Source organism: Rhinolophus ferrumequinum, chromosome 10 (genome assembly GCF_004115265.2).
Source record: "Rhinolophus ferrumequinum isolate MPI-CBG mRhiFer1 chromosome 10, mRhiFer1_v1.p, whole genome shotgun sequence".
NCBI lineage: Eukaryota > Metazoa > Chordata > Mammalia > Chiroptera > Rhinolophidae > Rhinolophus > Rhinolophus ferrumequinum.
Window position 1 is genome coordinate 62846619 of NC_046293.1, and position 27751 is coordinate 62874369.

Below are 27751 nucleotides of genomic sequence, written 5' to 3' on the forward strand. Positions count from 1 at the left end.
TAAACTCTCTTATTTTTGCATGCTGGGAAACATAGAAGGACGTACATAACAGGACTAACTGGGATGGCAAAAAGGAACAACCATATAAAATTCAATGACAGAAGAATGCATGAATATAAATGAACGATGGTTCATTTATAAAATATAATACTGTACACCAGTGTTTTTCAAACTTCTTAGTCTTGTGATCCCCTTACACTCTTAGAAATTACAATATTTGTCATATCAGAAATTAAAACAATTTAAAAAAAATTGTACTATAAAAAGATTAATTATATGTCTGCATTATTTTTATTTTAAAAAAACTATTTCCCAAACCAAAATATAATTTACTGAAAACAATGGCATTTTTCACATGTTTTTTAAAATGTCAAATCTGCTTTTGCTTATTTAGTATCTGTAGTCACAATTCAGTATATTCTGCCTTTGGACTGAAAAAAATTAATGGCAGATGACATTAACTAAGCACATAGTTTATATGTTATATCCTCTCATTTAATCCTTATAACATCCCAATAAGGTAGGTATTATTATTATACCATTATAAAGATGATGTAAAAGAGCGAAGGAAGGATAAGTAACTTGCCAAAGACCACCACATAACTGGTTGATTACGTAGTAATGATTCTAACCAAGATGCTCTTACTCACCACGCTGTATTAAACTTGAGTATAGCATCATACAATTGGCTATTCAACAATTAATCGATAATGATGAACTCAAATTTATATCTAAAACTCACCAGAGTCTAAATCTATGCTAATAATTTATTTCAACTTAGTAGTTGGGAAAAAATGATGCTTAATGAGTGTTATGGACTGAGTTGTGTCCCCCCCAAAATTCATATGATAAAGTATACCTTAGTCTATTCAGGCTGCCGTAACAAAATACTAGAGACTGGGTAATTTATAAACAACAGAAATTTATTTTTCACACTGAAGGCTGTGTGAAGATGCCAACATGAAGATGTCAGCAGATTTGACGTCTGGTAAAGGCTCTCTTCCTAGAAGGACTATATACTCCTTTTAATCACTTTTTACTAGCTGCTTCCAAAAACCGCAGGAGGTGAAGGAATAGATTGATGATATCCAAGTAGAGGTTAATGGCGGCTAATACATACTCTTCAGGTGAGAGCCTATGCATCAGTGAGTGTGTGTCATAGATGATGAATCCACAGAAAAGAAGGGCTCCTACAGCAGCCACGACCAATTCCATTGTCTCACTGTAAAAAAACAACTGTACACAAGAGATTAAAGTAACACATTTGTATTTAAGAACAGTATTAAGAATAATTAAGTTACTTGCTCTTAAGTTACATATGCTAAGCTACATATTTAATAATGCTGTACAACTCTGAACACAAATGTTAAAAGCAGAAAAAGGCAAAGCAGGTCCACCCTCATTTCTGTTGGATGAAAGGATGAGTCAATGGCTATCTCCCTTTCTATTAAATTATCCACTTGACTTTGAACAGTAGCATTCCAAATATAAACTACTTAAAAAAATTTTTTTTTCAGAATTATATATGCCACTTTGATATTAGCAATTATAAATGAGGACCTCTTTCTGTGTAATTTATCTAACTCATTTATTCATTCATCTTTCTCTGAATCAATAATATTGAATAACATAAAACCTTGCTTTTTCAAAAGATAATTTTATAATTATTCTATATACAAATGTTCAGTTAATTATAACTAAGTGTTCTATCAGAAGAGTACACCTCTTACAGCTTTTTCAGATTATTTATACAGACATGGCCAGAATTATATTTCAAGTTATCATTCTAAAATAACTCACCTTCAAGATTCCTGACAAGCACAAAATCCACAAAACAGCAAATAGTCTATAAAAACAAAGTGTTAATAATTTAGAATATTGTTCCTTACAAAAACCTTTGTGAACCCATCCAACATTTTCTGAAATAAAAATCCATCCTAATATCTGTCAAAGAATAATTGAAATGTAAGAATTTATAAACATACAATGAATACTGTACAATACCCAGAAATTGAAAGACTAGGTGTACAAAACTAGTTGAGTGTCATTTTTGAAGTTTTCAATTGGAATACATTGAAAATATTGATGAAAGTACTCTATTTTATTCTGATATGTTGTAGAAATTGTATACATATATTTGCCATTGCTATAATTCTATCAGTTACCATTCATTCATAACGTGAACACACATACACACACACACACACACACGTATAATTATATGACAATAGGCACCTAAGAATTCAGTCCTTTGTTATCAAATATGAAACTTGGGAGCCTGAATACCTGCTGCTTTAGGACACAATTACAGGAGCCAAATTTACCCTCCCAACTTAAATAAAAACCAGACAATATATGAATGAAACAATAGTTTGCAGATATGGACAGCAAGCAGCACAGAACAGTGATTCCTGAGATAAGGGAAACAAAGGAGGTGAACTCAACAACTAATCCGACTAGAGAGAGTTTCTAGGCTACAGAGTAGGGACAGGAACCCGTGTGGAGCCTTGTGGTCTCCCTGAGTCTGAGGAGACAAGAATTCAGAGTTGGGAGAGGCCGAAGTTCCTTTGCAGGGCAAAGTTCAAGAGAGAAGAGAGCTATACAGAGAGCTAGTAGCTCTGATGACATGCAGAGGGTTCCCCTCAAGTCTTTAGCTGAGTATTGACCAATGCATACATGTCAGGATGTGACAAAGGCTGAGAAAGAACCACCATAGAGAAGCAGGCCATACAATCCTCAGGTCACACAGGGTCAGGAATAGTTCACATTCATACCAGCAGAGAGCAAAGACCTCCTCAGACCTCCTCAGATGAAAGCTTTTGAGTAGTCCTGAGAAGGGTACTATAGCAGTAGTGGGGCCAAATTAACCTTAAACTAAAAATTGTTCTGGATCCACCTAACAGAGCTTAAAAATAAGTCTGCAAGGAACTTAGCCACTTCCTAGAAGAAGAAAGCCAAAATATTTAAAGGAAAAGAAAAAATGCAATAGAAACTAATTCAGAAATGACACAGAAATAGAATTAGTAAACAATGACATTTAGAAATATATTCCATATGTTCAAGGAGGTAGAAGAAAGCATCATCAGAGGAGAGAAATTTATTTTTCAGAGTTGACATTCAATATTATTTTATATTAGTTTCAGGTGTACAGCATAGTGGTTAGACATTTATGTAACTTACAAACTGATCCTTCTGATAAATCTAGTACCCACCTAGCACCATACATAGTTATTACAATTACTGACTATGCTGCACTTTATATCCCTGTGACTATTTTGTAACTACCAATTGTACTTCTTCCTCCCTTCACCTTTTCACCCAGCTCTCACCTCCTCCCAGAAATACATGTTTTTAAAAGACAGAAATTGAACTGAATTTCCATAGATAAAAAATGTTAAAGAAGAAATAACAGATTAGACATTAAAAAAGAAAAAAATTACTGAACTTGAAAATAGCAGCAGAAAGTAAACAAAATGAATCACACAGAGAAAAAGACTGAAGAAAAAAATGAACAAAGCATCAGTGAACTGGAAAAACATCAAGAAATCTAACATATACGTAATTGGAGTCTCAACGGAGAGGAGAAAGAAGGGGAAAACACAAAAAATTTTAAGAAATAATGGCGAAAAATGTTCCAAATTTGATGAAAACTTTAAACTAACATATCCATGATTCAGAAGAAACATAAAAAACAAACAAACAAAAAACAAGGAATATCATAATCAAATTACTGAAACTGATAATCAAATAATTGAGAAAATGTTACAGGTAGTTAGGGGATAAAAGACATATTACACACAGAGGAACAATGATAAGATAGCAGACTTTTTGTCAGAAACTACACAAGCCTAATGCAGTGGAGTCACATCTTTTAAAGTACTAAAAGCAAGGGAAAAAACCCCAAATCTAGAATCCTATACCCAGCTAAAATAACTTTCAAAAACAAAGGTAAAGATTTTTTTCAAACATAGAAAAGCTGAGACCAATAGACCAGCACTTCTATTTTTCTAAAAGAAAATCCCTCAGGCAGAAGGAAAATATTAGATGGAAATTTGGGTCAACACAAAGAAATGTAGAACAACAGAAATGGTAAATATGTGGATGAACATAAGATGATCTATTTTTTAAATCTCTTTAAAAGGAAATTTAATGTTTAAAGCAAAATCAATAACACTGTATCATGAGGTTTATAACATGTAGAACTAAAAGTTATGTTACAAAGGTAGGGGAGAGTACATACAAGTGTACTATACATGAAATTTATTATTTGAAGATAGACTATGACAATTAAAACACGTATGCCATAAAACCTAGGGCAACCTCTATTTATAAAATCTATAGCTATTATCCAATAAAAGTTGAATGGGAAAGGGAGCAGTTGGAGACTGGGATGGGAAGAAGCAGCAAAGAGTAAATCTTCATATATACAGCACAAATATGTATGGAACACTCCCCCCATCCCCAAATAGGGAAATGAAAAAAAAATGATGCCTCTTCCTAAATCAAACCGCATTCTAGTAAAACTATTTATGCATCTTGCACAATTATCAGTGTTGATTAACCAACTGTATTTTATCCCAATAGAGATATCTGGTAATCAAAATTACCAGGAAAAAAAAAAGAGGAAAGAAAATTTTGCAAGAGTAGACTTTTGTAAATTTTTAGTGTTGTAACAAGAAAAAGAACAGAAAATGGTTGGGTGATTATATATCAATAAGAAGCCACTGTGAGCTTAGAAATGAGTCTATGCATTCTTATCAGGTGAGGGTAACACAGTACCATTATCCTAATATAAAAAAGGATCATTCCGTGTACCTATTAGTTTGAAGAATACTAGATAGATCAAAAAGGCTTTAAGGTTCATGCAGACATCACCAACACCTTGCTTTCACCACCAAGATGTGGATGGTCTTGGTAACATTTGTGTCAAGACAAAGACCTAAATAATTTAGGCAAATTCCATACCATTCATAAAGTATACAAGCCTCGCCTCTCTAAAAAACTCTTATTTATTTATTTTATTTTTGTGGCATTCACTTCCCTTTCAATATAGAGGGGAAGCAAATGACTCAAAGGCACTGTCTATCTCCTTGTTCTAGGGGAGTAAGGCCTGGCCCTAGAACTCAGAGAGATGATTTTTCATTACCCACTTTACAAGGAAGTATCCAAAGCTAATAGTACAGCTCTTAAAACTACCTATAATAGTAAGATATCTATCATAGCCACGAATATATAACTTACCCTGCTCCAAATTTGCTGAAATCTCTCTTAGATTGTAGAGTATATAGAGTCAAACCAAGGAACACTGCAGTAGTCAGTACAAAAGCTTGCAGAATAATATATACATCATAGAAAGTAACTGTAAAATTAAAAGGATGATTAAAAATGCATGTAAATATACTCAATATAAACCAGCTTTTTTCTAGGATTTAACAGCAATGCTTTATTTTCTCCTATACTACTTGCCAATAAAAACAATTATGAAAAGATTCCTTATTCAGCCTTGAATATTGCCATAGTAAAACCACATCCACAATGCAATAAATAAGCTCCAAAATATTCATTCATACAAAATAAAGAGGTCACATTATTATGAAGTTAAAGAAATGACTGGAGAGATAAAACACAGCTAGCCAGTTAGGAGTTTTGGGGATATGGTGAAATGATTCTCACTTAACCCTGTAACCAGCTGCAGTGTATTACCATTTGTGGTGACTGTCCATTATGGCTGAAATATCAATAGGGATGAATCAGGGTCCTGTGGCTAGCTGAGAAGTCCTGGATAGTATGCAGTGATTATAGTAATCACCTAGTTAACTGCACCCAGTTCATCAGCCCAAATCAAAGAAATTGGGCAAGAAAAATACTGGGGCTGTCTGGTGTTGTCTGCCATTCACCAACCCTTGGAGTACATTATTGGGGTTTTACCAAATATATACCAAATTCCCTTCCATTATTTTAAAATCACCTTCCAGACTGACTATGGCAATTATAATACAACTGCTTAATATTTTAAGAGAATGATAAATTATAACGTCTTCAAAAGAAGTTAAGTGCTTTGAACCCAAAACCATTTAAGTGATTTTTAAGAAATTTTTAAGGAATCTAAGATCTTTCTATTCCTAAATGCTACATTATTGGAATTTCTCTATTTATGCCATTACAGGATTGGGAAGGTGAATGCAGAAAAGATATAACATGAAATCACTTTTGCTTATCATCAGTAATTTTGGTGTATGATTAGGTGGAAAAGATAATTAACGAGGAAAATGATGTTCTCAGATTATCCCATCTATGTATTTTTACTTCCAATTCCAATAACTCTGAAATAAATCTCTCTCCTACATCCCTTACAAATGGTGGGAGCAGCGGAGGGCAGAGATGGACTTGATAATAACGTTAATAGTAAGTAAGATTAATAGATAATACTAACAATAAGTAAATATCAGTGATACTTCATTCCTATGTTAAGAAATGTCAATCCTATTTATTTTAGTGTTATTGTTTACTTATATACTGATTCTTTTATAAAAGGAAGAGGTGGATTACCAAACAATGCATAGATTCAACAAAACTGGCACAGAAAGATTTAAAAAGTACTGACAAAATAGAAAGAGATAAATATATTAACCATAAGGATTAACAATTTCCTATTAAATGTAATAGCTAATGCTGACCTTTTCGATACCCCAGATTAATCATTTTGAGAAAATCAGAATTTTGATTGTTAATAAATCATGAAATGTTTTACCTGAAACATTACATAAGGTACATCAAGTAATTATAACAGACACTTCCTTTCAAACACATATTTAACACCAAATACAAAACAGGAATTCCTACTGTTTCTTGTGGGGCCATTTGATAAAATATGAGGATATAATAATAAAGCATAGTTCAATGCAGGTGTTCAAGAGACTGAGTTCGTCATTAAAGTACATGGCTCAAAACATGTTATCAGCTCCTTTAAGATCCATTAAAATTAGGGAAAAGATTAGCTATGGTTGTCTTATTTTTACAAATAAACACAAATGAGTGTTCTCCATTCCTATTGTTTTTCTAATTCTTTTCCACTTCCTCTAAACTCAGTTGAACTATGTAAAGTATAAACATTTAAGTTTTGCTTATATTTTTAGAAGTTCTTTATTCTATGCCGTATTTTTTGAAATAAGACATTCCATGAGGTTAAGCTTTAGTCCCAAACACCTTTTTCCCCAGAATATTTATCCACATCAAAAAGTAACTGTAACATATAGAAGCACAATTATGGCTTACCAACAAAGGCCACACTGAGAGCTTCCGACAGTGTCTAGGAAAAAGAAATTGAAATTACATAGATGCACATTCAATTTATACTATGTATACATGTTCTGATTTCTACGAATTCAATGTGATTCCATATGCCTGATCTCATTTTAGCTTCAGAGCAGCCTTATGAAATATATGGAAAGATAAGCCCTCCTTAAACTCTAACTAGATTTTTCATATCTGTAACAGGAATATTATAGAAATGATACAGAAAATTCTATTTTTCTCACTGTATAATGTAAATACAAATGAAATTGCAAATCATGTGCATTTATAAAAACCTAAATATCACACACATAGGAATATTAAATATTTATTTTGAATTACTAATTATTAGTTTAATATTAAACATTTAGATAGTACTTTGGTGTGGCAGAGTCCTGAAACTGTCTCCCAATATTTAATCTCTCTTCCCTAGTACAGAATTTTTACCTGGACAAATAACTGCTCAGATAAACATTACATTTTTTAGTATCCCTTGCAGTTAGATCTGGCCATAGGACTATATTCTAGCCAATAGAATGTGAGCAGAGATGTGTATCACTTCTTAAAGCAAAGAGGTGTGCTCTCCTGTTTCTCTTTGCATTGTTTAAAAATAATTGGACATAGTGGTGAGCATCTTACACCATGCAATGCTTTAGGAATGTCTCAACATAGCAGGTGCCTGGGCCCCTAACAACTTCATTATACGTCATTTTTTACATGAAAGAGAAATAAACCATCTTGTTTAAGCCACTGTTATTTTGTCATTGTTTAAACCATGTCACAAGTAGCTGAACTCATACCCTAAATAAAAGGTTTAGGGATAGTGAGCTTTATCCTTTAGCTTCTCTTTCCCCTTAATTACATATCTTTATTTTGTTTTATATGCTTACTCTAGATTTTATCAATGATCTGATAGACCATATCATAAAAGCAAAGCCAGAAGTAACAGCAGTGGCTGTATAATCATACTCCTGGTAGAAGTACTTCCTATAAACCTCCCCTACCTGAAACCAACAAATCATCAGAACCAGAGCAAAAATGGTGTTAGAAATTATACATACAGAGGCACTGAAGCCACTGCCACATTTTGTCACAATATTGTTGGTAGTATCAAGGAGGTGGTAGCATAAGATGATGGAAATATTTTTTCTGAACAATAGAATTATACTACATTCCTGATATTTGTGACATGATTTCAGGTAAGAAATCCTACCCCATACTGAAATATCTGAAGGAAAAAGAACAGTATAAACAGGAGAAATGGTAAGACTAGGAAAACATAATACCACCCCCAAATAATGCCCCCTTTAAAGGTGTGTATACACATACGCATGCACATACAGGCCTCCTAGGGCAAGGTAAGATTCATCTCCTTTCTAATTTTGGTGGAGTAGGACAAAATAATCTAGTATCAGAGATCTCTGAATAATCTGAAATGCATTTTACACACTTCCTTGTTTGTTAAACCATTTTTAGGTATGGGCATGATCAATCGTTGTAGCAGTAAGTGACGTCTTGCCCATAAGTATATGGCTGATGCTTTACTTGTGCATCCTCTCCCTGCTGGTCCATACTGTCTTCCCACATAGAAATCAACTAGTCTTTCTGAAAGGAGACTTGCTATATAGAGTTGACACTGTTTCCTTTTGTACTTCCTCCTTCTCTTCTAGGACACAGCTGACTGAGACAGAAGTTGACATCTAACCAAGGGCTGCCAAGCCATATATTGGCTAACCAATCTACAATCTACAATGACCTGTGCCATTAATTAGCGGTGTCAATCAGATTCTTTCTCACTTAGAAATCTAAACTCAGAGAAAGAAGCAATGGTAGCAGGAGCTACAGCTAAGAGGTTAATGAACCATCTGAGGTCCACAATGGGCCATATAAAAACCAAAGACAGCAAAGGGGAAAACTATGTGTAAGGACAGCTGTGAGGTGGAGAAGAGATGTAATGAAAGGGAGAGGAGACCACAAATGCGTGCTGTTACATTTCCTTATATAGCATCATTTCTAGAATCTTCCTCTAGTTCACTTTCTTTTTGAGGCCTGGTAGGTTTGAGCAGGTGGGTTCTAAAGCTCATATCCTTAAAATAAATTCTCTGCTACTTGAGATAACTTGGGGTAGGGTATTAATACCTGGCAAACAGAAGAACCTAAGATTTATATGAATAATTTTTCCTACAATTGAAACTTCCAAATTCATGAGCTTTTCTTTCATCATATTAACATAAACTTATTATCAGAATTCATAAACTTGAAAGCATTTTAACCTGATAAATAGCATTTTCAATCTTATTTGACTATAAATATTGTTAATATTATTTTGGAATGTTTTGAAGTAAATTTTTAGGTCAGAACCCAAATCATACTGGATATGAGAATGGGAAAAATAATTTAAAACATATGTAGCTTGAGCCTTACCAACTCATTCTGGTCATATTCTAAGACTGAGTTTTTATAGGTAGTAGTTTGGGTTTTAATTTTCACAAATATCTCAACAAACATGACTTAAAGTTGAGTTCTCCCACTATGATTTTCAAACAAATTAGTAAAGCATAAAGCACATCAGTTGGACAAAATGGTCCTTTAAAAGAACAGAGTCGTAAGATAAGAATAACTCAGAAGTTAATCATAAAGATTTCAATTTAAGTTCTACGAAATTAAGGCCACAATATAATTCTTTCCCAAGAGAAGCACAGAATATCAGGAGTAGAAAGTATCACAGGGATAATCTACTTTAATATTTTCATTTTACACATGAGAAAACGTAGGTACAGAAAGGCTAAATGCCCTGCCAAATGACACATTACCGGACAGTGGCAAAGCCAGGTCATGTGATTCCAATTCATTATTTTTTCCACTGTATCATATAATATTGACATAAAAAACTTTGAAACTGAAAAAGTTTAAAAATTCTTAGACTAGATTACAAGTAATTTCCTAAACTATTCAAATTTTTTAAAAAACTCGTTTTTTTTTCAGTTATATTATATACATTCAATTAAATAAATACAACTCGGGAATAAATGTTAAAGAAACAGACATTGTCAAAGTACTCACAAATCCAAAAAGCAGGTACAGGTTAAGGGGATGCTTATGTCTGTTTAAAGTCAATGCTAAAAGGAAACCCAAAGATCCCATGGCAAACACCAAAATTAAGGCAGGACTGAAAGACAAAATTAAAAGTTTCAAGTTAAAAATACCATAAACAGTATTATTCAATTTAATAAAATTTGTCTATTCTAAGTGTTTATGAAAGTACAGAAAAATAAACTCTAGAAGGATCCAGACTGTCAAAATAAATTATTTTTCCACCTGGGAAATTTGAGGAGGAGCAGCAGGACAAAGAAAAGAGACCACAATGAATGGGGAAGACGTTTCCTTTTTACTTCATGAACATCTATCGTATTTGAATAAGTTTTGCAATTAGCATACTGCTTTTTAACTAAAACACAATAAAGAAAAGCTATTAAATAACAAAAAAAATATTTATACCTAACTACTTTTTTAGGATATTTACTATATAGCTGTAATTTAAATTAAAGACCCAAATAGCAAACTAATAGTTCAAGACTCCCCTTCTGCAGGGAGAGGGAAGATAGAAATTGTCTACTCCACAGAAAATATTCATTATTTTTCCTTTTCTTAATATAAAGAGTCTATATTACTTTTAGCCATGGAAATAATTATTTTGGAGGTCAGATCTTAAACAAATGTGGGATGAATTATATGGAGTTCCTCTGAAAACTTCAGTAAAATTATCCTGGTCATGAGCCAACACTAAGATAAATTTAACACACATTTATTAAGTACCTTTATTTTTCAAGCACTCTCTTAGGCTTTGGGGACAGGGCATAAGTCTAATAAAACCAAAAATTTAAGGTTTACTAAAACTGCATACAGTAAAAATTCTTCATACTCTTATAGGAGATAAAAAACTGTAAGCTAAAAAGTTCAGAGGTAAATAGCATGTTGTAGAACATTTTCATTATCAAAACAAAACTCATTTATGAGTTAATAATGAACCTTTTTACATTCTCAATCAAAAGTTAATAGAAAAGAACTTTGCTTATAATATGTCCTTTTGATCATATGCAGTGACTGAAAATGATTCAGAATCATCTTACCTTCCATGTATAAACGTCCGTATAGACTCAAAGTATAAAACAAATGCAGTTGTCATTGTAGTTAAGAGAACTTGCAGAGAAAGGATGCTGTAGACTTTTCTTAGAAAGGCTAAATAAAAGAAAAAAAAATTTACACATGACTATTTTCTTAAGCATTTATTATAGACCAGCAAGATCAAATTTCATCTTAGAAATACTAAATTTTTATATATATTCTTTCCAAAATCTTAATCCAAATTATGTAATCTGTAACTAAAATTTAAAAAACACAGAATGCTTCCAAAGAAATAAAAATTTGTAAGTGGTAACTATCTTCCAAGAAGTATGAACTTAAAAAAAAAATTAAGTTAATGAGTCAGAATGTAAATGTTTTCATCAAAATAAAAATAAAGTAGTAAATGCATCTTTGAAAACAGCAGCATACAACAAAAGATTAAAAACAGAACATTTTTAAAGAATGATTCTATCTTGAAACAGAAATGCAGGAATAGAAAGCATATAGTTACATATAAATTTAAAAAGAAATCTTAATTTCCAAGCAGTGCAAATATTTCCCTAAAATGAAACTCCCCCTTAAAAGGCAAACAATATATAAATTTACTTTCACTCACCTATTTTTATTTCTCACTTATACCGTGTTTCCCCAAAAATAAGACCTAGTCGGGCCATCAGCTCTAATGCATCTTTTGGAACAAAAATTAATATAAGACCCATTCTTATTTTAATATAAGACCCGGTTTTATAACACCGGGTCTTATATGAATTTTTGCTCCAAAAGACATATTAGAGCTGATTGTCCAGCTACGTCTTATTTTTGGGGAAATAGGGTACAATGGAATATTATTCAGCCTTCAAAAGGAAGGAAATTCTGACACATTCTACAACACGAATGGACCCTGGAAATATGCTAACTTAAACAGCCAGTCACCAAAAGAGAAATACTGCATGATTCCAGTTATCTGAGGTATCTGGAATGGCCAAATTCATATAAACAGAAGGTAGAAAGATAGTTGCCAGGGGTTGGAGGGAAGGGGAAATGGGAAGTTGTTTTATGGGTATAGAGTTTCAGCTGGGCAAGATGAAAAAGTTCTGGAGGTTGGCTGCACAATAATGTGAAAATACTTGACACGACTGTAGTATCCTTAAATATGGTTAAGATGGTAAATTTTTTGTTAATGTGTATCTTACCACAATTTAAATTTTTTAAAATTCAAAACAAAAACTGAGCTCACTGGATAAAATAATTCTAAAATTCAATTCCAGAAATATAGATGCTAGAGATCAAGATTCTTAGTGCATCAGATGTTCCTAATTACTTTTCCAGATCAAGTTCCAGCTGCCCAGCCACGGTTAAAATGTGGGGCAGCTTCTGTGATCAACTGGCTGAACTAGAGCATCCACTTTGTGAAACTGAATATTTTTAAATTCTGAATCATTTCTGCCCACTGGATATTGCATAATAACTTAAAATATGGCATTCTGATTGACTTAGAAAGCGTCCGTTTCCAGCAACTGCTTCAATAATACGCAAACCTATGTTGAGTTCCAGGTCCTGCAGAGAGAGAACAGTGAACAAGACAGAATCCTTGCCCTTACAAGTCTCACAATTCAGCAAAGGAGACAAGTAAACAGAAAATTAAAATGCGTTCACATGCCCTAAAGCAAAAACATCCAAGCATTTAACTGTACGTTACAATAGTCACACAAACTTATTTTCACCGAGAAAATAACCCTTAGTTCCTTTCATTTAAAGATGCCAAATTAAGGCAGCTAAGGTTTTCATCGGTCCCTTCCTACACCACAGACGACAGTCAGAGCAGTATGGGCTCCAGATTCGATTCCCGAGCACAGTGCTAGGAGACCACCAGGCCTCTCGGGAGCGGCGCTCGCCCCCTGAGCCCCTGCGGAGGGGGAGGGCGCTCTTTCCCCAAACTCCCGAAAGAAGGCGCTCTTCCCGGAGCCCGGGTAGTGGGGAGGAGACGGAAGAGAGGAGGTGGGTCTACCCCAGAAGACCCGCGCCTTCACTCGGAGCCCCGCCCGGAGGGTGCCCTCCCTCTGAAGCCGGAAATCCGCCAGACCCAGCCGGAGCGGCCGGGACGGGCCGAGGGACGGGGCGACATACCCATCCGGATGTGCAAGCTGGCAGAGGCCACGCAGCTGCCATAGTTGAAGTCGTCCTCGATCGAAGAGCGGGGATAGCGGGGGTCAGAGTCGGCCATGTCGGCAACGGAAACCCCAGCTCCCCTGTCGAAGGAGAAGGACGACACAGATCTCAACGGCGTTCAGCGCACTTCCGGGTAAAGCGACGCAGCCGGAACTAGCCGATCTACTTACGCGGAGCGAAGTCAAGCTCATCGATGATCTCTGCTCAAAAATACTTAGGCTGAGAAAAAAGATTACTTCGGGTTAGGGTAGGAGTGCAGACGAATTACGTTCTCAGCATCACCTGAAGTGAAACTTTTCTCAGATTTTCTTCAACAAGCTTTTTAAAACTTACTGCTTGGAGAGTCACTAAAAGCGAAAGAAGCAAAGTCCCATCTATCCATCCATTCTACAAAACTTTATATACTTCAATAATCACACTGGGGTTACATTTTTATGCAATTTTTAAAAATATCGATAATACTTAAATTTAGTGAGCACTTTTTATAAACTGCACCTTCTGAAGGAGAACGCTTAATCCTGAAAGCTAAGGAGAAGCCAACCAGAGAAGAGTGGAACGATGTGGGTAGATTCCTGAGGGACCAACATTTGCAAAGGGGGAGGGGGAAGCAAAGCTCAGTGGGAGTAAGATACAGATGGCAAAGAAGATGCTAGCTAGATAAACAAAGGCTAGGTCACTTTATGCCAGATTTAGAATACATTGGAGAGTGTCCTGACCAAAGGCAGGGAAGGGGATATTGTATTAATCTAAAGGAAATGATAGCAAATCCCATGGATCAGTAAATATTCATAGTATTGTTGTCCTTCTAGATGAGATGTAACTATAACCAGAGTAATGTCATCCCGGGGTCCGTTGTAATTTTTTGGATGAGTTTACTTTGATCAATCCATATTTGCCCAGTCCCCACTTTAATCATAACACTTAGTAAATGGAACTCAGAGTAGCTGTGGAACTGTCTATCCTGAAACTATTTTTTTATTAGTTTCAGGTGTACAAAACAATGTACTAGTTAGACATCATTTATATCCCTCAAAAAGTGATAACCCTCCCCTCCAAAATCTACTACCCCTCTGACATCGCATACAGCCATTACATTTCTACTGTCTCTATTCCTCATGCTGTATTCCACTTCTTGTAAATATATATATATATATATATATATATATATATATATATATAAATACATACATAAAATTATAGTTGATATTCATTATTGTTCAGCTTCAGGTGTGCAGTGCAGTGATCAGGCATCTATATCATCCCTGAGGTGGTCTCCCGAATGAGACAAGTGTCCATCGGATACCCTACAAAATCTTTACAACATTATTGATTACATTCCCCAAATTGACTTTCATATCCCTGTGGCCATCTTGTGGTTACTGACTGTGCTTTCTAATCCCCTCATCTTCCCCTTATCCCCCACCCCCCATCTAGCAACCCTCAGTTTTTCCTCTATGTCTTGAAACTAAATCTTTAAGCTTGATGTTGGAAGCTTTTGTCCAAATAACTAACTTCACTTCCATAAATATGAGCCAAAAAAATTACTTTTATGACTTTACAGACATTTTACAAGCATATTACTCACTTCAATATAAAGTCATAACAATAGGATTTATTATATAAGAAAAATTAGAGTTGAACTGGGAACCCATCTTTTTATTGACTAAAAACAGCATTAACAAAGTTTGCGTCTTACCAATTCCAAAACAATAAATTCCAGATGGATTGTGAAATGTGAAAGACAAAACAAAAAAACGTTGAGATGATATAGTACCTCGCATCATGATTGATACAAAGATGACTATGACCCCCATCATACCCCAGTCCTCAACAAGCTCCTGGGGAAATTTTTTTTAAAAGGTGGGGGGAGGGAATTATGACAGAAATAAGTACTGAGTGTTATGGAACCAAGAAAGAAATAATTAACTTTGGGAAATTACAAATAGTTTCACAGAGTTTTAGTTTGCTAGGGCTGCCATGACAAATCACTGCAAATTCGGTGGTTTAAAACAACAGAAATTTCTCTCACAGTTCTGGAAGCCAAACGTCTGAAATCAAGGTCTCAGTAGGGCTCATTCCTTCTGGAGGCTCTTAGGGATAATCTGTTCCATGCCTCTGTGGTAGCTTCTGGTGATTGCCAATAATCCTTGAATTTCCTTGGCTTGTGGCTACATCACTCCAATCTCTGCCATCATCATCACTAGGCCTTCTTCCCTCTGTGTTTCTGCGTTCAAATTTACCCTTTCCTATCAGGATACTAGTCATTAGATTAGGGTCCACCCTAATCCAGTATGACCCCATCTCAACTTGACTGCATCTGCAAAGACTTTATTTCCAATTAAGGTTACATTCAAATATACCAGAGGTTAGGACTTAAACATAAATTTGGGGGGGGGGAGTACACAAGTCAACCCAGAACACAGGTGGTGACTTTTAATTTTGTCTTAAAGAATAACTTTACTAGGCAGGTGATACTAAAACAATCCAAACATGAAATAATACAGACAAATTGGAAAAGACCCAGACACATATGCAAGATATTACGGAAGAATAAGATTTGGTGACTTATTGGATATGGGAACCTAGCACAATGTCTGCCACAGTAGGTGCTCAGTAAATTTTTCTGAATATATTAATCAATCATTCCCAATTACTAAGAGTTCCCTTGGCCCATGTGACCAGAAAGAAGGAAAGTTGATTTTATAGAAAATGATCAGTTTGGGACATGCTGATTTGAGATGAAAGCAAGAAATTGAAATAAAATTGTTCAATAAATACTAGAGATAGAGACAAAGTTGAGAAAGTAATGTATAGGGCAAGTTAGGGCTGAGGACACAAATATGACAGTGGTCCATGTAGAGATAATAGATGAAGAATGACATTATATGAAATCTCCAAGATCTGGAGTAAAAAAAAAAAAAAAAAAAAAAAAAATCAAAGAATTCAGCCTGTGGAGAAAAAGAGTCAGTTAAGAAAACGGAAGAAACAATCAGTAATGTATTATGAAAATACTGAGTATCATCAGAGAGGACAAAAAAAGTGCAAAAATTCAAGAAAGATGGTGTGATGAGGGACTAACACTAAGACTTAGACTATTTGATTGGAAAAAATTACTATTATTTTTATACCCAAATATGCTGAACATTTTCATATGTAAATTTGTTGCTCTATGCCATTATCAAGGCATCAGATTAAAATCCAAGCTTTTTTCTTTCAAGAGTTCAAAACAATGCAATAAATTCAGTACAAGAAAATCAAGAACAACTATGACCACTACGATAGGCCAGAAGATGTGGATAAATAATTACCAAGTGTTTTTAGGATATCAACTATGAAACCTGATGTTATGATATCATTTCTGGAATTTATGTGCAGAGGTTGTGTTATGGACTAGAGTTTGTGTCCTTCCCAAATTTCACATGTTGAATCCCTATTCTCAGTTTGGCTGTTTTTGGAGATGGGACTTCTAAGGAAATAATTAAGGTTAAATGAGGTCCTAAGGGTGGGGCCCTGATCAGATAGGATTAGTGTCCTTATAAGAAAAAACTCAATAGTACATTCTCTCCCTCTCCCCTCCAGCTCTCTGTCCCTCAGTGTATGTGCACCTGCTCAGGAAAGGCCATCTACAAGCCAGGAAAAGACCTCTCACCCGAAACTGAAACCTGCTGACATCTTGATCTTGAACTTGTAACCTCCAAAACAGTGAGAAAACACATTTCTATTATTTAAATCACACAGTCTGTGATAGTTTATGTCATCCTGAATTCACTAATACAGGATTTACTGGGTATATTTAATTAACAGCAAGGAAAAGAGAGCCAAGTCCTTGAGAGGGAAAATACACAAGATTTGTGCTTATAATATGACATGACAATGAGTTTTTCTTTTTTTTGTAGTTTTTTTGTTTTTGTTTTTGTTTACTTGGGAACAGTGTGTTTTCCAGGACCCATCAGCTCCAAGTCAAGTCGCTGCCCTTCAATCTAGTTGTGGAGGGCACAGCTCAGCTCCAACTCCAGTGACCGTTTTCAATCTTACTTGCAGGGGGCACAGCCCACCATTCTATGTGGGAATTGAACCAGCAACCTTGTTATTAAGAGCTCATGCTCTAACCAACTGAGCCAGCTGGCTGCCCCAACAATGAGTTTTTTTGTAAGCATTTTTTGTAAATATTTTTTCAACAAATATTGCATCCAGAGTTCTTATGGTCAGTGTAGGGAAGTGCCTGGAGAGAAATAGAGCCAGGCTCTCGGCCTCGCGTAGGAATGGGTTCCTGTGGGAAACTACTGGCTCACCTTGTTCCCATGCCCGCTCAGACCACCTAGATGCCCCCCTCTTATGTAAACAGCTGGCTGTAAGTCACCTTTGTTCTGCCTGCTGTTTAACTGTCGGGGTTGCTCCAGTGAGCACTGATGCTGTTCCCATATCTTGACTGGCCGCCTCGAGAACACACCTGTGGTATGAACCCCTTACCTGTGGTTCCGTTGTCTTTTTTCGGCCTCACCAAATCCAAGAACTGTCCAGGAGTCGAGCTCTTGCCTTATAGTCAGTAACAGTTTTGTCATCTGAAAAAATGCAGGAATTAGACTAAGATTTCTAAGCCCCTTTTCAGTCTCAAATTGCAAACAATCTGAATAAATATTTTACTGCAAGAGAAGAAATTTTGCCACGTTCTCAGTTTTTCACATGTTTGCGTTCTCCTAGGGGTAAATAAATGTTTGTTTCAAGAAATAGAACTAATATTGAAATTAGCATGAAAGCTCTTGGCTGAAAATGATTCAATTACAAAAATCAGACTTTTAAAGTCAATGAGAGCTATGCAAAAGTTATTATAGCAACACACCTGAGGTGAAAAGGGCCATGAAAATGATTTAAAAAGGAAACAGTCAAATGGGATCAACCATGAAAGTGTTGGAACAAATTATTTTCTATAGTTGAGGCTTTTCTAATCAGAGACAATACATGTCAACTTCAGAAAGTTTGGAAAACACAAAGTAAGAAAATAAAATCACCAATAATCCTTTTCATCAACCCTAAAAGAATAATTGTTAAAATTTTAGTATATATCATATTGTAAAATAATAGATTTTTAGAAAAATGTGTTTATATCTTAAATGGGTAGCAGTTGAATTACAAGACAATGGAGCCTAATATTCTTTAAAATAGAGAGAGAGAGAGAGAGAGAGAGAGAGAGAGAGAGAGAGAGAGAGAGAGAGAGAGAGAGAGAGAGAGAGAACTGGAAGAATAACTATTGTATGTTATTTTCATGAGGTCATTTTGATGAACGCCTAGGAAACCATCCAATTTTCACTTTTTAAAATTACCAAGAAACGTGCACTACAAATGTTGTCACCCCATTACTGATCTTTACCCTATCCCTGAACCCCAGGGCACCTATGACCCTCTATGTTATGGCTCGGGGGTAGGATGAGGCTTAACGATAGGATAGGTTAGTGATCTTTGTTTTGAAAATTATTTTCAAAACCAAAAAATCTACATCCCACAAACTTGGGTGTCCTTTGAACATTCATCCTTATGGATGCTGGCTAAATAGCTGCCACCAAGGTAGTTGTCCTATATGTATTCAGAGCTGTTATCTGCCTCACCTGTTTTCTCTCTTACTTGTTCAGATTTCCGAGACTTTGATGCCTGTGCTTAGTCTGTGCTTGGCCACTAATAATACTGTAGACCTGTGCCATTGTCACCAGATAGCCTTCAGGGTTTCCCCAGCATCTCCATTTGTTAATCTTTGCAGTTCATAATTCTCTTCCCTTCAGATGGGATGGAAACACTTTTTTCTTCTCATATCCAAAATTTGGGTGGGTGGGGGGAATTGCAGTTGGAGAGGATTCCATGGCAAAAGACTAGGTCACATAGTGAAACAGTTTTGAGGTTTAACCACAGCCCTCTCTTTGCCAGAAGGCATGTATGCTGGGAGTGGGTGGGTAGGGTGCAGGGTAGGTTGTGGATTCTAGTACAGGCTCAGGATCATCTGGAACTTCACACTGTTTCTGACCACGCTACTAGAATCATTCTCTACTAACACTTCTCTCAGGGGCTCAGTTGCCTCTCTCTGCAATCCAGTTTCCATGCCCATCTCACAGTCCACAGATATAGTTGTATACATTTGAACTCCAGTTTTCAACAGAGTTTAGTTTCCTTCCCATGGGTTTTATAGGCCCTCAACAAATCAGGGAGTATTACCAAATGTATGTTCACTGTATCAGTTAGTATGTGGTTGGCTGAAAATAACGAGATTCCTGGCTTAATAAGGTAATTTATGTCATTTAAGTCCACAAGGAAGACATTCTCCACGCAAAGAATCAATGAGCTACTTAATGATGTTACCAGGAATCTGTTTTTTTCTCTCACTAGATGATGCTCGGGGATCACTTCATTCTAATATTGATCTGCATGTGGCTGCAAAATGGTTCCAGAGATGGCCAGAACTGCTAACTGTTCCTATTCAGATCCAGAGAAACAGACATCTGAATGAAACTTGAAACTTGGTCCCTGTCAAGCCATATGTTATTGCCAGTTTCAGTCACATGCCAGCCTGAATCTCAAGGCATAGACCACTGCAGTTTTAAATTTGGAGTCAGGGTAGACCTTAGCCAAGTGGGAAGAGCATACCAAGCAAGGGAATAGCAAGTGCAAAGGCTCCAATATGGGACTCTCCTGGTGTGTTCAAGGACCAGCAAGGAGACAGTGTGGCTAATGCAGAACGAACAAGGAAACAATATCACAGGGTCACAGAGCAGAGGGGCAGCGGGAGCGGAAGTGGGAGAGAGAATTCAGACAGTATAAAGAGTTTGACTTTTACTCTGACATTTGAACAGAGGAGAGACAAAATCAGATTTGATTTCAAAGATCAATCTGGATGCAGTTTTGAGGAAAGCCTATAGGAAGCAATAGTGAAAGCTTTTAGTTAGGGGACAACTATAGTACTTCAGACAAAATATGATGATGAATCAAACCTAGGGTGGCAGTGGAGATTGAGAGAAGTGTGAAATTCTAGATATAGTCTGAATAGAGTCAACAGGATTTGCTGGTGGATTGAACGTGGGCTGTGGACAAACAGAGGAGTCAAAGATGACTCTATAGTTTTTGGTTCGAGTAACTGGAAGGATTGAGTAACCTAGACAAGGAAAATTGTAAGAGTAGGTTTGGGAGGCATGATCAAGAGTTCAATTTTGAACATGAGTCTGGAGTTTGAGAGAGAGAGAGAGGTCTGGGTTAAACATACAAGGTTGGACAATAATGTTCATGAACTCATCCTAGAAAAAGTGCTACATACCTCACTGCTAAATATCACTACGGTCACCTTTGAAGTACTCCCCTTGGGAAGCTGTGCACCGATGCCAGTGCCTCGTCCACCCTTCAAAGCAATTTTGGAACTCTTTTTCTGGAATGGCCATAAGGGCTGTCATCATATTACCCTTGATGTTCTGAATGTCATCAAAATGTCTTCCTTTCAATATTTCCTTTATTTTGGGGTAAAGAAAGAAGTCACTGGGGGCCAGATCAGGTGAGTAGGGAGGGTGTTCCAATACAGTTATTTGTTTACTGGCTAAAAACTCCCTCACAGACAGTGCCGTGTGAGCTGGCGCATTGTCATGATGCAAGAGCCATGAATTGTTAGTGAAAAGTTCAAGTCATCTAACCATTACACGCAGTCTTTTCAGCACTTCCAAATAGTAAAGTTGGTTAACTATTTGTCCAGTTGGCACAAATTCATCATGAATAATCCCTCTGATATCAAAAATGGTTAGCAATATCGTCGCAACAAGTTTACGAACTTAATTGTCACACCTCGTATATGGCAGTCCTAAGTAGATAAGTGGTTTTAAAGGCTCAACACTGGTCCAGATTACCAAGGGAGTGGGTATAGATAGAGAAAAAGATCATGGACTGAGCCCTGGGGCACTCCAACCTTAAGAGTTAAGGGAGAAGAGGAGGGACAACAAAGAAAGCTGAAGAGTGCCTAGTGAAGTAAGTGAAAATGTCAGAGATTGTAGAAGACAAATGAAGAAAGTGTCCAAGAAGGAGGTAGTGATCAACTTGTCAAAAACTATTGACAGATCAAATAAAATGAGGACATTACATTTAGCAATGATAGGAACACATAAGGTGACTCTGAAGACAGCAATTTCAGTGGAGTCAGGTAGGAGGGGGCGGTTCTAACTAGAGTGGGTTTAAGAGGAGAGGAGAAAAGTTGGAGACTGTAAGAATATTCAACACTTTACTACAAAAGGGAGCTAAGTAATTGGGTGGTTGATAGAAGGGGGAAGTGGTATCAAAGAAGTTATTTTTTTGTTTTAAGGTGAGAAGAAATAACATCACATTTGTATGGTTATCGAATTGATCAGTAAAGAGTGAGAAATTGAAGATAGGGCCGAGAGCAAGGAGAACAGCTGCCCTTGATGTCTTTGAGTAGGGGACAGGAAATAGGATCCAGTGCACAAGTGAAGGGATTAGGTTTAAATTGGAGCCTAGGTAATACAGCTATGGAATAGCAGGCAGAGTGTTACTTTGGTACAGACGCTGGTAGGTAGGTCAACACGGTAGTGAAAACAACACGGAAGTTTTCTCCTGAAGCATCAGTATTCTCAATGAACATAAATGGTCATCAGCAGAGCATGAAGATTGGGGAGAAGAGGATGAGAATTGAGGAGAAAAGAGAAGGCATAAAACAGTTGTCAAGGAGACCAAAAGAGCAAATGGACTAAAGGCACATAGTGTAACTGCCTGGCAGCATAAAGGACCCACTTGAGAGTCATGGCTTTGATTTTAAATTGAGTCAAATTAACAAGATTTGGGTTTTTTCACTCCAGCTACACTCAAGTGTATGGGTGCAGAGCCCCACATTGGAAATTTGGATTTAATCAGGATGGTAGATTTGCCAAGGCAGTTCAACAAAGTGAGAGATGAGCAGGAGAATGAGCAGATGCAAGGGAGGAATTATAATAGAGTCTGGACTTTATAGATAAGGAGACAAGTGAGGACATCAAGAGGGTGGCATCAGAGATGAGGTGGCAAGATTTTGGATTTGGTATCTTGAAGGGGCAGGGCGATTGTTGAGGTCAGAGTACTAGGGAATGCACGGCAAATACAGAAGGTGTGGTCAGAGAGTGGATTCATAATATAAAACAGAAATTATGGATGAGGTGCAGTTATTGATAATGACAAGTTCTAGGGGATGATCATGAGCATGAGTGATTGAAATAGGGTGGAGGAAAAGATCATCGGAGGACAGGAGTCAAGGTACTGAGAGTCCAGGGAATTGCAAAGATCATCTATTCTACATATATTGTTAATCACCAAGAATTAAGACGGGATTAGTATTGAAAAGAATTATAGTGAGAAGGAGCTACATAGTCTAAAATTGAGGAGGAGAAGGAACTGAGTGGGGGGCGGGGAGCAGAGAATGACAGCAACAGGGAAGTGTACTGAGTGATACAGGGTGATGATATAGAATTCAAAACTCAGAGGCAGTTTTAGGGAATAGGGAGAGAGCATGGTCTGACACTAACTACCAACACTGAAAATACAAGAGATTTCACATAATCTATATAGAGTTCATATAATCTGGCTGTCACATAAAATTCTGGCTTCTTTGTAAATCAGAAAAATCTGGCCTTGCTGACTGCTTCACTCTCCCATAATGATTTCCTGGCTCCTGTATCTGACCTTGGTTCCTCTGTTCTAGCAATTCAAACCTACCTATTACTTAATCGTATCTTGCCTCCATTTCTCACTTTATTCAGGTAATCCCTTTGAGAGGTGTAGGGTTTCTTAAGCGTGTACAGATTGACAATAAAATCGTAGCCATTTGAACAAAGGGACATAGAAACTCTTGCCCAAACGGTATTGCCTTTAGCAATTTTCAAATATATGCTGTGGAAAACTTTAGCTGAGAACAACTTGGAAATTCTGGTAGAGCACTGAATGATAGCATACCATCACGGTTGATGTCTAGGGGGCGCCATTCCCAAAGACTACAAATTTGAAAAGTTTCAAATAGGTGTTGATATTTTTCAGTGGGTAGTCACTGTCCACCCTTCCAGGCTTTAAGGTTGGGATTTTTCTCACCACTTTCAAAGGATTTCCTCTTTTTTATCAGAACATCTGTTTCAGGCCTGCAGGGGGGATATTACAGCATAAACGGCAGAAGATTTCAAAACAATGGTCAGTTTTACCTAACCTCCATGTTAAAAGCGAAATGAAGAAGGAAAAGGTGGGCTAACAATGTTGCATCAGTAAATCCCAGAGAGAACACAGTAAAACCAAACAGCAGTATGTAGAATGGGCAGCAGCTTCGTGAAGAAAATGACCACAATTTTATTTTGCTTTGTTCTCTCGTGTTCATCTTTTCCAATAGTCACTTCATATATGCACATGTATCTGTTTAAATCCAGTAGAAGTTGGAAGGAAAATACGCCAAAACGTTTAGAGAGGTTGTTGGTTGTCTTTGGCTGAGTGGGGCTATGAGTGATTATTTTCTTCTTAATTTTTCTGTTTTTTCCAAGTGTTCCTTAATGTATTGGGTTTCTGACCAAAATAAAACGAAATAAACTTTTTAAAGAAGTAATGGCAGCTCTCATGTCCATCCACTTCAAGAGACGGTCATGCCAGGGCAGGCAGGCAGAGGGGGGGGCAGACTGTCCATTAGTTCTGCATTCTGGTCTTTCTCCAGCTCTCACTCTTTGCTTTGTGTCTTCAGTCACGTCCCAATCCCAGAGGAATGAAAGGATTGCCTGAAATTTAAAGCCAACGTGAAGGAATCAGCAGAGGCAGGGAGACCCCAAGGCGAGGCTGGGCGTCCCCGTGGACATCTCTGGGGAGTGGTGCTTTGCGTCATGTGGGGCCCGCCCCTTCCAGGACCTCGGCTCGGCGTGTTCTGCCGTCTTGGCCCCGGTCGTGGAAGCAGGATTTCCGCGGTTGTGTAACGGCATCTCGCGGGCGTGCAGAGACCTGGGCTCCGCATCCCGCCTCCGCCGGGCCCCTGGTCTCCGGCAACCGAGCCATGGCCTGGGCGGCGGCGGGGAACTGCGGGGCCAGCGGCGCGCTCTCGGTGCACACGCTCCTGTTCGATCTGCCGCCCGCACTGCTGGGCCAGGTCTGCTCAGTCCTGGACAGCTGCGACGGCGCGCTGGGCTGGCGCGGCCTGGGTGAGTGCGCTCGACGGCGGCGGGCGCGGCCCGCGAGGGGTGGTGGGGGCCTCCGCGCGCACGCTCTGTCCGACCGGCCGCCCGCGCTGCCGGGCAGCTCGGCGCGGTCCCGCGCAGCGGGGAGCGCGCGCCCCCGCGGCGTGCCCCCGGGGGATTCCCACGGGCTAACTGCCCTCTCCTTGTTTTGGGAAGGACACAAAACTCTCAGAGAGCCTCCCAGGAGCCTTCCCTTCTCTTTCAAAGAACCTTTGGTTATCGCTGGAAGATAAAGTGAGAGGATGCTTGGGCAAAAGTTACCCTACGTACTAAAACCTTCTAATGTTTATCAATTATTTCTGCCTTCCCTGGTTCAGAGTATTTAAAATCCGAAAGGCGATGTGATGTCTTGTCATTGCTAAATTACCCTAGAATATAATTTTCATATTATAACATTTTTATAACTTTAATATTTCTCCTTTGGTGTTTTCAGTGCATTCCCGTCTCCACCTTAACTAAATTTTGGGTGAAATGCTAAAGTAAAATACTGTTTGTAATTAACGTGGCTCCCAGTTTTCTTAATTACATGTATCATAGTCATCCAATTTGATGGAATGAAGATTTATGCTAGAAAATGGCTTTTTGTTTCAATCCAAAGTTGGCATCAGAATTCCATTTTATGCAGTCATTGGAAGGTTGCACAACTGCCTGTTGGAAGTGTTGAGTGTGATCACCAGAAATGATTCAGACAGAAATCTTTGTTTTGTTAAGTGCAGGCGTTTTTGGTTAGATTTGATACTCCATGATGCCACATTTAATTTTAGTTGAAAATAAACACAATTATGTCAAAACAACTTAGCCTTAATTCTCTGAAATAGCTATTTATCTTACCAAGAATAGCAGAAGATCTATGAGGAAAGTTTTGTTTGTTGTTGTTAAATATGGTCACACTTTCTGCAATGTGGCATTTGGCTTCCAGTTATATAAAAATTGTTTATATAAGCCCTATAATTTTAAAATTATGACCCTTAAGTAAAACCCTCAGAAAAGGATACTTGAGTCTTTGATTTCTGGAAAACATAGAGATTTCCAGGATGCATTTGAGGGATAAGATCCCTCCCACACCTGATCTTTTTGAAATGAATGATGGCATTGGCAGTTTTCGCACCCATTGGTTTCCCTCCATTTGTGAGAGAAAATGTTTTTAGCCTAGTCTATTGGGTAGCAAATGGGGCCGGGGAGGTATCATAAATGAGTGAAGCAGGTTGGTGGACACTTTGAAAATGGGAGAAAATATGTCTCATCCAAAAGGGACAGTTACTAGTAGTACTCAGTTCCGGGTGACTGTTGCTTTTCAGTATGTTTAGCCCAGTGTTCCTGACTCTCTTCTCCCCTCTCCTCTCCTCTCCCCTCCTGTCCCCTCCCCTTCCATCCCCTCCCCTACTCTCTCTCTCTCCCCATTGCAATCCAGATATTCCATACTTTACATGGGTTGTTACATATAACTCTTCCAATTGCCCTATGAGACAGGTGCTATTATCATCACCAGTGTTTTAACAGGTGAGGAAACTGTGGTGCAGATTAGTTAAGTAATTTGCCCAAATTGGCACAGCTAGAGCCAGAACATGAGCCATGGCAGTCTGGATCTAGGGTCTGTGCCCTTACCTACAGCCACTCTATATTTCCCACTTCCCAACCATGATTTCCTCAGAGTTACAAGTACTGCTGTGCTTTCTCTGCTACATCTTACAGCCTCCCTAAGTTACAGCCGTTTCTGCCATAACAAGGATTCAGTGAACCATTTATAACATGCAGCCCCATTTTCCTAGTTATGGAAATAATTGAAGGCCACCCAAATGAGAACAAGCAAAGGCTGTTTATTCAAAGCGAGTGAGTCAGCCACCATTACTTGCATTTGACAAAGACACAAAGGCAGGCAGAAGAGTAGAAAAGCTTTATAATGGAAAAAAGAGTCGGCTTCAGGTATGCCCTGATTGTAGGCTATTGACATGAGAAAACTGTAAAAGGGCTAACTAAAAGTGGGGGATTCTATGTGATTGTTCAGGGGTGCATATTTGGCTTTCTCCAGTTGGCCCTAAGTTGGAAGCAGGGGCAAAAATTAGGGAAGCCGTCAGTTATTAATCAAGTTCAGACCGTTTGGGGCCGATTGTTACAGGGGTTATTTAAATTTCTGTACTAGTTGTTACAGATACTAATTTGACTTCCTGGACTAGTTACTATAGATAGTAGATTGGCTCCCTGGACTGGTTGCTACAGATAGTACTTTGACTTCCCAGACCGGTTCTTGTAGATGGTAGGTTGGCTTCCTGGGCTGGCTGATGCACGCTGTGGGCCAGAGTTCCATTTTTACATATAGTCTGACCATTGTTCATTTGCATATTTATCTTCTCATAGGGGAAGAATGTAAAATGTCTACTTCTTGATTCTCCAGCTACAGTTCATTGTGCAGTTGTGCCTACTGACTGCTTGGGCCACATAGATCTGAAAGGAGACCTGGAACACCCCATCTGCTTCCTGAATTGTTGTCTCAGCAAGAAAGGAAGGTTAGCTCAGTTCAGGGTAGTTGAGGGCAACTGCCTGTGTTAAATATGCTGAGTTTGTCTGTTGGCATCATGAAAGGAGAAAGAGGGAAGAGGTACCAAGAGAAAGACTTGACCTCAGAAAGAGGAGGAGAGGGTGTGAGAGCGCCGAATCAAGGAGATAGTCTCTTTTATGCTCAGACAGCTGAGCCTGAAGATACGGAAGGTCCAAAATTCCATATCAAACACAACTGTAATAGTAATAGGTGAGAATCTCTCTAGCTGATCATGATCGTTATTCTTGATGATGGTGAATACGGTATCAGCCCTTATTTACAAAGGCAGCTCCAACAATGATAGATCATATGGCAGCCTATATGATACGATCAGTATGTATACAATAAGGTAGAAGACTAGTTGTTCACAAACTGGAATCACCTGTGCCCAGGCAAAGGCCCAGCCCCCACATCTGGAGCTGTT

General features: G+C 37.7%; 2 protein-coding genes across 3 annotated transcripts in view; one reads left to right on the plus strand and one right to left on the minus strand.

The window, feature by feature from the left end:
- Window positions 1–27751, plus strand: part of IRAK3 (interleukin 1 receptor associated kinase 3) — an 82859-nt gene that overhangs the window by 2271 nt on the left and 52837 nt on the right. The window contains exon 2 of one of the 2 annotated variants that reach the window (XM_033117300.1): window positions 17167–17289. Coding sequence is in view for 1 of the 2 variants with exons in the window: in XM_033117299.1 (XP_032973190.1) it covers window positions 24611–24755 (145 nt within the window). In the remaining variant the exon portion in view is untranslated. Of the gene's footprint in view, window positions 1–17166; window positions 17290–23753; window positions 24756–27751 lie in introns of those variants that run through there. The other variant, XM_033117299.1, reaches the window with a different exon arrangement.
- Window positions 903–13741, minus strand: TMBIM4 (transmembrane BAX inhibitor motif containing 4). The gene is made up of 7 exons (XM_033117301.1): window positions 13546–13741; window positions 11424–11532; window positions 10357–10462; window positions 7276–7309; window positions 5242–5359; window positions 1801–1846; window positions 903–1236 (listed from the first exon to the last, which is right to left on the minus strand). Exons 1-7 carry the CDS (start codon window positions 13640–13642, stop codon window positions 1030–1032), a joined length of 717 nt encoding a protein of 238 aa, XP_032973192.1. The 5' UTR covers window positions 13643–13741; the 3' UTR covers window positions 903–1029.

What these genes read in the sequence shown, in the direction of transcription:
- TMBIM4 (XM_033117301.1), bottom strand. Translation starts at nt 13,642, where the DNA reads ATGGCCGACTCTGACCCCCGCTATCCCCGCTCTTCGATCGAGGACGAC. An exon ending in CAGCTTGCACATCCGGATGG is followed by an intron (nt 11,533 to 13,545) that starts GTATGTCGCCCC and finishes TCTTTTATTTAG; the next exon opens with CCTTTCTAAGAAAAGTCTAC. An exon ending in GCTTGTCAGGAATCTTGAAG is followed by an intron (nt 1,237 to 1,800) that starts GTGAGTTATTTT and finishes TCTTGTGTACAG; the next exon opens with TTGTTTTTTTACAGTGAGAC.